This window comes from Coregonus lavaretus (genome assembly GCF_964263955.1).
Source record: "Coregonus lavaretus genome assembly, chromosome: 14".
NCBI lineage: Eukaryota > Metazoa > Chordata > Actinopteri > Salmoniformes > Salmonidae > Coregonus > Coregonus lavaretus.
In genome coordinates, this window is record NC_140001.1 from 25,731,583 (window position 1) to 25,743,611 (window position 12,029).

Below are 12,029 nucleotides of genomic sequence, written 5' to 3' on the forward strand. Positions count from 1 at the left end.
CTGTAGCGGGTTTACTAACAACAAGCTTTTTGTATGTGGCTGCTATGAAAGTGAACTCAGTTTGCGTGTGATCAGGGGTGTATTCATTGTGCCGATTCTGTTGAAAAACGTTTTCTTAAACGGAAGCAAACGGAACGGAATGGGGATAAACATACCTGAATTTGTCCAATAGGAAATCTCGTTTGCAACTGTTGGACTAATAATTATACCCTAAATCAATCAAATTTTATTGGTCACATACACATATTTAGCAGATGTTATTGCAGGTGTAGCGAAATGCTTGTGTTCCTAGCTCCAACAGTGCAGTACTATCTATCAATTAACAACAATACACACAAATCTAAAAGTAAAAGAATGGAATTAAGAAATATATAAATATTAGGACGAGCAACGTCTGAGTGGCATTGACTAAAATACAGTAGAGTACAGAATATACATATGAAATGAGTAAAACAGTATGTAAACATTAGATTGAATATGTCTGTAAACACTCCAGCCAGCTGGTCTGCGCTTGCACTGAGGACGCGGCTAGGGATACCGTCTGGACTGGCAGCCTTGCGAGGGTTAACACGCTTAAATGTCTTACTCACATCGGCCACAGAGAACGAGAGCCCACAGTCCTTGGGAGCGGACCGCATCGGTGACACTGTGTTATCCTCAAAGTGGGCGAAGAAGGTGTTTAGCTTGTCCGGGAGCAAGACGTTGGTGTCCGCGACCTGGCTGGTTTTCCCTTTGTAATCCGTGATTGTCTGTAGACCCTGCAACATAGGTCTCGTGTCTGAGCCGTTGAATTGCGACTCCACTTTGTCTCTGTACTGACGTTTTGCCTGTTTGATTGCCTTCCGGAGGGAATAATTACACTCTTTGCATTCAACCATATTCCCAGTCACCTTGCCTTGGTTAAATGCGGTGGTACGCGCTTTCAGTTTTGCGCGAATGCTGCCATCTATCCACGGTTTTTGGGTTGGGTAGGTTTTAATAGTCACAGTGGGAACAACATCCCCTATACACTTCCTGATGAACTCCGTCACCGTGTCCGTGTATACGTCAATGTCTCAGAGGCAACCCGGAACATATCCCAGTCCGCGTGATCAAAACAATCTTGAAGCATGGATTCTGATTGGTCTGACCAGCGTTGAATAGACCTTAGCACGGGTACTTCCTGTTTGAGTTTCTGCCTATAGGAAGGGAGGAGCAGAATGGAGTCGTAAATCAATTTGCCGAAGGGAGGACGGGGGAGACCCTTGTAGCCATCCCGGAAGGGAGAGTAACAATGGTTGAGAGTTTGTGTAGCACGAGTACTACAGGCAATGTGTTTACATTTACATTTACGTCATTTAGCAGACGCTCTTATCCTGTTGATAGAACTTCGGTAGCGTTTTCCTCAAATTTGCTTTGTTAAAATCCCCAGCTACAATAAATGCGGCCTCAGGATATGTGGCTTCCAGTTTGCACAAAGTCCAGTGTAGTTCCTTGAGGGCCGTCGTGGTATCGGCTTGAGGGGGAATATACACGGCTGTGACTATAACCGAAGAGATTTATCTTGGGAGGTAATACGGTCGACATTTGATTGTGAGATATTCTAGGTCGGGTGAACAAAAGCACTTGAGTTCCTGTACGTTATCACAATCTCACCATGAGTAGTTAATCATGAAACATACACCACCGCCTTTCTTCCTCCCGGAGAGTTCTTTATTCCTGTCTGCGCGATGTACTGAGAACCCAGCTGGCTGTAAGGACAGGGACAGTATATCCGGAGAGAGCCATGATTCCGTGAAACAGAATATGTTACAGTCCCTGATGTCTCTCTGGAAGGATATCCTCGCCCTGAGCTCGTCTAGTTATTGTCCAAGGACTGAACATTACAGAGTAAAATACTCGGAAGCGGTGGATGGTGTGCACGCCTCCTGAGTCGGACTAGAAGTCCACTCCGAATACCTCTTCTCCGCCGGCGGTGTCTTGGAGCAGCGTCTGGGATAAGTTACATTGCCCTGGGGGGTTCGAATAAAGGATCCAATTCGGGAAAGTCGTATTTCTGGTCGTAATCCTGGTGAGTTACCACTGCTCTGATATCAAAAAGTTATTTCCGGCTGTATGTAATAACACAAAAAACGTTCTGGGCTAATAATGTAAGAAATAAAAATGCGAAGTTGCTTAGGAGCTAGAAGCAGAGCTGCCATGTCTGTCGGCACCATCTTCAGCTAGATGCAGCTAGTATTGAATGTGTCACTGTCTGTCACCTTAATTACTCCAAATTCTCTCGACCTGTGCACCTACGTTGCAAACTTTCATTCATAGGCTAGGTTGTAGCAACCTCATGATGGGTACGGGGAAAAATCCAGTATCATGGAGTAGCCTGAGTGGCGCAGTGGTCTAAGGCACTGCATCGCAGTGCTAACTGTGCCACTAGAGATCCTGGTTCGAATCCAGGCTCTGTCGCAGCCGGCCGCGACCGGGAGACTCATGGGCGGCGCACAATTGGCCCAGCGTCGTCCAGGGTAGGGGAGGGAAAGGCCGGCAGGGATGTAGCTCAGTTGATAGAGCATGGCGTTTGCAACGCCAGGGTTGTGGGTTCGATTCCCATGGGGGGCCAGTATAAAAAATAAAATTAAAATAATAATAATAATATGTATTCACTAACTGTAAGTCGCTCTGGATAAGAGCGTCTGCTAAATGACAAAAATGTAAATGTAAATGTAGCCTAAACCCATCGATGTTACATTGAGCTGGGTGAATGGAATATGAATGACAGTCATCTAAAATGCTGTAATAGAAGCAGGAGAAATAGAAATAAAGCCATGTTCATAATAAAACAAAGATCCTCATCTTAAAACGGCACAGACCGTCAGTGATGTTTAGAGTGAATGGAATGTAATCACAGGCATGATCAAAAAGTGGTCACTGCTCAATAGAACACTGTGGCGCTGCTTCGAATGTCAACTGACAAGCTAACTAGTGGCTGCAGGTTCGTGAGTGAAAACATGGCCTTTTTCTAAAAGAAATCCGCTGAATACAAAACAAAATCTGGACTAAATATATATATTTCTTTACAAAGCTAAACAGATAATTTCAATATCCACCCTCTGCAAAAACAATCTGTTCCTGTTTTCATTGTGTATTTCTGCCTTTAAATCGCCACAGAAATGGCCCCTCTCAACGTAGATTGATCGCCAATATAGCCAATGAAAGCCAAGGGTCTGAAGATGAAAATGATGAGGGTATCAAGTTGATTTTGATTGGTCCAACCCGCGGAAACACCTCAAAATGGTACCACCTCACAATACCAAATATGGAAGCGATACAACCAAGAGCGGCGAGGTCTAAACTAGCAACGGTCACAGCAAATGAACAATCTTATTTCATCAACACAGTCAAGTACAAGTATATTAAGGTTATAATATATTAGAGAACAATCTAATGATTAATTCTGTGATTTATAATGACATACAGTGCCTTGCAAAAGTATTCATCCCCCTTGGCGTTTTTCCTATTTTGTTGCATTACAACCTGTCATTTAAATGGATTTTTATTTGGATTTCATGAAATGGACATACACAAAATAGTCCAAATTGGTGAAGTGAAATGAAAAAAATTACTTGTTAAAAAAAAGTATAAAAAATAAATAACAGAAAAGTGGTGCAAGGAGGGCATTAATCAGAGGCAACAAAGATACCAAATATAACCCTGAAGGAGCTGCAAAGCTCCACAGCGGAGAATGGAGCATCTGTCCATAGGACCACTTTAAGCAGTACACTCCACAGAGCTCGGCTTTACAGAAGAGTGGCCAGAAAAAAGCCATTGCTTAAAGAAAAAAATTAAGCAAACACGTTTGGTGTTCGCCAAAAGGCATGTGGGAGACTCCCCAAACATATGGAAGAAGGTACTCTGGTCAGATGAGACTAAAATTGAGCTTTTTGGCCATCAAGGAAAAGGCTATGTCTGGCGCAAACCCAACACCTCTCATCACCCCGAGTACACCATCCCCAAAGTGAAGCATGGTGGTGGCAGCATCATGCTGTGGGGATGTTTTTCCCATCGGCAGGGACTGGGAAACTGGTCAAAATTGAAGGAATGACGGATGGCGCTAAATACAGGGACATTCTTGAGGGAAACCTGTTTCAGTCTTCCAGAGATTTGAGACTGGGACGGAGGTTCACCTTCCAGCAGGACAATGACCCTAAGCATACTGCTAAAGCAACACTCGAGTGGTTTAAGGGGAAACATTTAAATGTCTTGGAATGGCCTAGTCAAAGCCCAGACCTCAATCCAATTGAGAATCTGTGGTATGACTTAAAGATTGCTGTACACCAGCGGAACCCATCCAACTTGAAGGAGCTGGAGTAGTTTTTCCTTGAAGAATGGCAAAAATCCCAGTGTCTAGATGTGCCAAGCTTATAGAGACATACCCCAAGAGACTTGCAGCTGTAATTGCTGGAAAAGGTGGCTCTACAAAGTATTGACTTTGGGGGGGTGAATAGTTATGCACGCTCAAGTTCTGTTTTTTTGTCTTATTTCTTGTTTGTTTCACAAAAAAAATGTTTTGCATCTTCAAAGTGGTAGGCATGTTGGGTAAATCAAATGATACAAACCCCCCAAAAATCTAATTTAATTCCAGGATGTAAGGCAGAAAATAAGAAAAATGCCAAGGGGGGGTGAATACTTTCGCAACCCACTGTAGGGCAAAGAAAACTGTACTTTGACATTAATTTCGTAGCACCCTCTTGAATTGCCCAGTTTTTTTTCGACATTCTCGAGCAGTGAGTGAACGCCCTATATAGTAGAGAGAAACCAGTCATAATCTCTCAGTATGCCAACTCACCCAGATGTCTGCCTTTGTAGTGATGACCATGCCATTATAGAGGTTGATCATCTCTGGGGCTCGGTATGACAGAGTAGTGTACCTTAAGACATGGGAAGGAAGGGAGCACACTAATTTAGGAAGGACTTCAAGCACAGATACATGTCCTCAACAGGGTTCACTTGGCACAGTTAATCCACAACATCCCAACCTGTTGTACTTGTTGGTTCACTAGACTAAAACTATCAAACCACTCTCATGAGTTCAGTATTCCAGTTGTGGTGAAGCTCTTCAGAATCACTCACTTCTTGATTTCCTCCTCCACCAGTGGAACGCCCTCTGTCTGAGGGTTCTGGAAGCGGTTGGTGGCACTGCCAAAGTCACACAGCACATAGTGCCCCCGGTCATGGAGCAGGATATTCTCCACCTGCAGAGGAGATAGACACACAGATGACTCCTGAGACGATCTTTGAATAGTGTTTAACATACTTATACACTTCATGGCTCACTTCTCATGCTGTGACACAGATATGCAGCTAGGATATGTATTAAAGACAAACAGATTAAAAGGCCATGATAATGCCAATGAGGCCATTAAAGTGTGAGTAAGGTGCGGACTCTGAGGGTCTGTGTGTGAAGAAAAGTGCTCGTGCCTTGAGATCTCGATGGATGATTGGCGTCTTGCACTGGTGGAGGCGGGCCACGGCCTCGCAGGTGTCACAGAAGACCTGCAGCACCTCTGCCTCAGTGAAGCCTGTCTGCAGACGCTGGTTCATCAGGTTCACCACCTGACCACCTGCAACAAACCAGGAAGGACTTACAATGGGTTTGGAAACAAGGAGATATGTACACTAATGAAACCACTAAAGTGATTGAGAAGGAAAGAGGGGCAGAATTACCACGACAGAAGTCCATGAGGATGAGGACCTCCCAGACATCTCCTGCTCCCACTGCAGTTATACTGGAGTCCAGGAAACCCACAATGTTCCGGTGGCCCACGAGGTCCCTCTGAACACACACACACACAAAATTGGTTAATATTTCAGAGAATATAAAGAACCGCATACATCTCTGGTTGGCTTTCAAGTTCCAAACACGCTGCCCTAACAATGGTGATCTTTGTTTGTTTTTTGGATTGACTGAGAGTGTACTATTCTGCTCTAGCTTACTGACTATGAGGATCTGCCAAAAGGCTGGACGTAATAATGATAGCCATCCTGTACCAATTATGCACCCTGGGGTGTGGCTGCAGGGGCTGGTTATCTTACAGCATGGCAATGGTTAGGCAATGGAGGCCTAACTGGAGGCTGCATACAGTGAGGGAAAAAAGTATTTGAATACTATTTGAAAAAAGTATTTGATCCCCTGCTGATTTTGTACGTTTGCCCACTGACAAAGACATGATCAGTCTATAATTTTAATGGTAGGTTTATTTGAACAGTGAGAGACAGAACAACAACAACAAAATCCAGAAAAATGTCAAAAATGTTATCAATTGATTTGCATTTTAATGAGGGAAATAAGTATTTGACCCCTCTGCAAAACATGACTTAGTACTTGGTGGCAAAACCCTTGTTGGCAATCACAGAGGTCAGACGTTTCTTGTAGTTGGCCACCAGGTTTGCACACATCTCAGGAGGGATTTTGTCCCACTCCTCTTTGCAGATCTTCTCCAAGTCATTAATGTTTCGAGGCTGACGTTTGGCAACTCGAACGTTCAGCTCCCTCCACAGATTTTCTATGGGATTAAGGTCTGGAGACTGGCTAGGCCACTACAGGACCTTAATGTACTTCTTCTTGAGCCACTCCTTTGTTGCCTTGGCCGTGTGTTTTGGGTCATTGTCATGCTGGAATACCCATCCACGACCCATTTTCAATGCCCTGGCTGAGGGAAGGAGGTTCTCACCCAAGATTTGACGGTACATGGCCCCGTCCATCGTCCCTTTGATGCGGTGAAGTTGTCCTGTCCCCTTAGCAGAAAAACACCCCCAAAGCATAATGTTTCCACCTCCATGTTTGATGGTGGGGATGGTGTTCTTGGGGTCATAGGCAGCATTCCTCCTCCTCCAAACACGGCGAGTTGAGTTGATGCCAAAGAGCTCAATGTTTGTCTCATCTGACCACAACACTTTCACCCAGTTCTCCTCTGAATCAGTCAGATGTTCATTGGCAAACTTCAGACGGCCCTGTATATGTGCTTTCTTGAGCAGGGGGACCTTGCGGGCGCTGCAGGATTGTGTTACCAATTGTTTTCTTGGTGACTATGGTCCCAGCTGCCTTGAGATCATTGACAAGATCCTCCCGTGTAGTTCTGGGCTGATTCCTCACCGTTATCATGATCATTGCAACTCCACGAGGTGAGCTCTTGCATGGAGCCCCAGGCCGAGGGAGATTGACAGTTCTTTTGTATTTGGTGGAGAGTTTGGAATATGATTGATTGCTTGCTTCTGTGTACAGGTGTCTTTTATACAGGTAACAAGCTGAGATTAGGAGCACTCCCTTCAAGAGTGTGCTCCTAATCTCAGCTCGTTACCTGTATAAAAGACACCTGGGAGCCAGAAATCTTTCTGATTGAGAGGGGGTCAAATACTTATTTCCCTCATTAAAATGCAAATCAATTTATAACATTTTTGACATGCGTTTTTCTGGAGTTTTGTGTTGTTATTCTGTCTCTCACTGTTCAAATAAACCTACCATTAAAATTATAGACTGATCATTTCTTTGTCAGTGGGCAAACGTACAAAATCAGCAGGGGATCAAATACTTTTTTCCCCTCACTGTAAATGCCAACTCAACATATTCAGCAGCAGGCTCCAACTGGGCTAAGAGTTGTAGAACAACTCTTACTACCCACCCTCCTGCTCCCTCCCTCCCTCCATCCATCTCCTCTCTGTATATGTTTAAGTTAGTCAGTTGGAAAAGCGTTCCAGGTGAAGCTGGTTGAGAGAATGCCAAGCGTGTGCAAAGCTGTCATCAAGGCAAATGGTGGCTATTTGAAGAATGTCAAATATAAAATATATTTTGATTTGTTTAACACTTTTTTGGTTACTACATGATTCCATATGTGTTATTTCATAGTTTTGATGTCTTCACTATTATTCTACAATGTAGAAAGCAGTAAAAATAAAGAAAACCCCTTGAATGAGTAGGTGTTCTAAAACTTTTGACAGGTAGTGTAGCTATTAGCTAGGTCTGCATTATACGTTGGACTGAGTGACAGACTAAGCAGAGCTCCAGCCCAGAGCCTGTTCTCACCATGATCTGGATCTCCAGCTTGCAGATCTGCAGGTCGTGCTCGTTGTTGACGTACATCCTCTTCAGAGCACAGCGCACCCCCTGGTTGGTCCGCACCAGGAACACAATGGCAAAGCCTCCTAGAGAGGGAGGGAGGGAGGGAGGGAGGGCGCAAGAATGAATGAAGAGGATCCTTAAATTTCAGCATTGAAAGCATTGACCTGTGACTGACTAGCACAGGACACCACTGAAGCCAGCTGCAATGTCAGCTAACATAACAGGAATGGAATATAATAAAAACAACAGGAAAATGGCTAAATATGGAGCGACAAATGTTCGCTTCGTGACACTGGTTCCCCCTTAAGCCAAATGGCTAAACGATGAGCTTTGACCTTCACAAATGTCAGTGACAGTGACTGAATCAGCCCACAGTCATGGCCAGTCAGCCTCCTCCAGTCTCTGCTCAGCCTCACTGAATGAGTCAAAGCTGCTGATGCTGCTGAGTGGCTGACTGTGAGCAGAGCAGAGCGGGCATCCTCCAGTCTGTCCATTACCTCATCATGACATCAGCACACCACACAACCCTGTCAACGTGCCCTCTCCCTCTCATAAACACACACTGTATGACCCTGGATAAACAGTGGGGGTGGCAAAGTTAGCTGGGAAGATATGTTATGAAATGTTTGTTCAGTCAGAGGGAGCTGTGATAAAGGACGGCTCAAAATAGCATTGGGTGAGTCAGCAGTAGAGCCGAGACAGAGAAAGACTGCAGGTATTGGTGCAGAAGCACTGTGACTGGAGACAGTGAAGAGTGCGAGAGTCCATCATCCGGCTATTACAGGAACATTGTACTAACAACTGGCAAGGCTCCAAAACAGCTCTTAGGTCTGTCTCTCCATACCTCTCCTTCTCGCCTGCTAATTCAGACACACAAAACCACTAGTGATTGTGTATGTGGCTGGCTGTGCACACTATTTGTTTCTAGTGACCCAGGAGGCAGTGCTGGCTTGCTTTGATCCATGGGTGGTACAACACTGGGCTCTTTCATCTACACACCATTCATACACAGCGAGGGGGCTGGCCTTTACCTCCATAAAGAATAATTCCATCACATGAGCAGGGTTCAGCAGAAGCACCGTCTGGAACTAAACATACTGTGCATGTATCTCAGCTAGACTTTTATCTCACATTGTTCAAAGAAGTAACAGTAGTGGATTTATGTCGGTGATGCAGAGATGGTGTTTTGAAGGATTGGTGGTTCTACAGTGTTGTAGCATCACAGCGCTGTAAGGTGTGAGTAGCATGTGTCTGTGATTAATAATTATAGGCTAGTAGTAGGTGAGCTAATGCTCTGAGGGGTTGGTTGAGAGCTCTGCTGTGCTGCTGCATTGACATGCACTATGCTAAATAAACACCTCCAGGATCAGAGCAGAAACAGATATGGGCCAGGACCAAGTTTCACTAATCTGAATAAGAGATTGACTTCCTATTGGTGCTTCTCTCTGCTGCATGCATGCACACACAAGCACCATCTACACACAGACACTTTCCAGTGCAGGTGGTTTGGTACTGCAGTGGCAGTGCCATTCCAGCGCCTCACCCTAAACCACAGAAACAAGGCTTGTCTGTCTTCTTGAATCTTGTAGCTTATTTTTTAGAGGGGCCTGCATGCTCTGGGAAGAATCAATACAAACTGGGAGGTGGCTGTACATGTGAATGCAGAAGATAAGGCACTACAGAGCACCTGCAGCCTGTACAACAAATGAGGTCTAAATCAAGCCTTTGAGAGCATTAGGCTACTGGATAACTGCTTCCTTGTCTATTTTTCACTGCTGGCACAGCTAGGCCTAAAGCATTTCAACCCTGCAGCGCACTCACTAGGACAAACACACAGTCAGTCCTATTAGAGGAGCCTGCTGCTGCTGCTCAGAGGCCTGTGGGTAGCAGCCCTGTGCTCTCCCAGCATGCTGTCTGTAACTGCCTGCGCTGAGCCATGCCCTGGGCTGAGTCATCCAGCCTGCCTCACATCACTAAGCCAAGGACAGCTCCCTCCACGTGATCTGTCTGTTTGGGGTTTGATCATCAGACGCTTTGCACCACAGCCTTCAGTTCCATAGGAGCTACTGCTGTCCAATGAGGATCAGTTTGAATAAGCAGTGTGGCCTAAACACTCAGTAGAATGGTAAATGTACGACCAGTGGTGGGCCAAGCTAAATCTAAATTAACATCAACTCAAACACATTCATGTGTTCAAATGTATGCAAAATAGAGTGTATCAAGCAAAGCCTGCCTTGTCCCTGTTTCAAAGTTTATATCAGAATACCTTGTGAGGGCAAGCACACAAACATGTAGACCTACACACAACATGGAGTGTGTGTGGGTGGTCCTGTCTGAGCTGACGTAGGGTTTGCCCTGCCAAGCCCCTGCTATTTTGCGCCGTCTAATCTCGGGCGCCTGCGTGAAATTAGAGGGATTAGCCACCTTCTTAAGTAACATGCAGCAAATTGACTTTCACCAGACTGGACAGGCCAACAACAACAGCTATAAACATGCCCCCTTAACACTGATGACAGCCAGTATAATACCCTGCTGTCCACTCAACCAAACACGCACAAATATAAAAACGTATCCATAAGTGTTTTGGCATACAGTTCAGTAAACAATGTTTGTCGTCACTGAAATGGAGCTTGCGTAACAGCATGTAGCAAACTATAAATAAACATGACTACTACATTGTTTACAATGCTCACTGAGGTGTCTGCATTATGCTGGCACTGTCTCGTCTCCAGTAGGCATTCATATTTTATTGCACCAGCTGATACTCGTTGATGATTATAAAAATGAAAGACAGTCGGTTTAAAATGCGAGCCTTGCGTTTTCCCAGCATGACCCAGTGGTGTGTTTGTGTGTGCACTCTTTGACAGTGGCATGAGAGAGGGGCAGGCAGGCTTCCCCCATGACAATGCCAGCCGTAGAGGGCTAGTGTTACCATACCAGCAGTAACGTTACACGCCTGTAAACTGGAGTAAATTACCCACCTTGTTGATATTGTAAAGAGAAAGTGTTGCAGCTAAATGCTTTCTGGTTTGCTGAGAGAACAGGGGCAAAACTGCTTTGACAATTCCTGCAAATGTGACCCAGGAATACCTCAAAACCAGCTGAACAAAATAGCCTGACTGGAAAGCAAACCTACAGCCAGAAAAATGTATCCCTGGAAAAACATTCCAACTAACTTTCGTCAAAATGTGTGATTTCTAATGGAGGGCATGAGTGGTTTGAGGGAGAGGGTCATCTCAGCTGGTTCTACCACTGGTCCCAGACCAGTGAACCACATAAGCACACAGAAGCAGCCTCTTCATGCATGGTTTGAGAATATTCAGAAAGTAATCCAGTTAGTTATATACTGAGTGATTTTACTGTGCTTTGACTGTATCATCCAACCCCCATGTGTCACTGTCTCTTCTGAATGACACACTCACTTTCATAGAGGAGTAGTCCTAAGCCTGCTGAGAACTGAAGGTGAGGATATCCAGGCATTCAACCAGGCATGGTACGGACCGACACATGGTGCCCATCTATACCAGTGATGAATAAATCATACTCTGTCCATCCATTATTCAGTAATAGGCCCTCAGTTGACAGAATGGCACATTCACTTTGACCATGGTCTGTGGATGAGCGTAGCATTGTCCCTAAAGCAGAGCATTAGTGTTTGGGACACACAGCATCGGGCTCAGCAGACTAGACAGAGGGTGTAGATGGCTCAGATGGGATAGTAGTGTGTAGAGCATAGGGATATGGTGTGGAGAGCAAAGTAGCCTAATGCTTTAATAGTCTAGACCAGTAAACAATGCAGACAGCAGCACACTGAGCCAATAGCATCAATCAATGAGTGGTAAGAGTAGTGTCATAATATATGTATTGAATGTGAAAAGGTTACTGTTGTTGTTGAATGCAGATGAACAGGCTACAGGGAAACCAACACGGGAAATGTGAG

At 44.9% G+C, this 12,029-nt stretch overlaps 1 protein-coding gene across 1 annotated transcript in view; it reads right to left on the reverse strand.

The window, feature by feature from the left end:
* Positions 1–12,029, reverse strand: part of LOC311141604 (AP2-associated protein kinase 1-like) — a 73,360-nt gene that overhangs the window by 33,120 nt on the left and 28,211 nt on the right. Inside the window, exons 2-6 of the mRNA XM_084176979.1 lie at positions 8,054–8,172; positions 5,698–5,806; positions 5,452–5,594; positions 5,104–5,225; positions 4,820–4,901 (exon numbers count right to left, since the gene is read on the reverse strand). Coding sequence (XP_084033105.1) covers positions 4,820–4,901; positions 5,104–5,225; positions 5,452–5,594; positions 5,698–5,806; positions 8,054–8,172 — 575 coding nt within the window. The remainder of the gene's footprint in view (positions 1–4,819; positions 4,902–5,103; positions 5,226–5,451; positions 5,595–5,697; positions 5,807–8,053; positions 8,173–12,029) is intronic.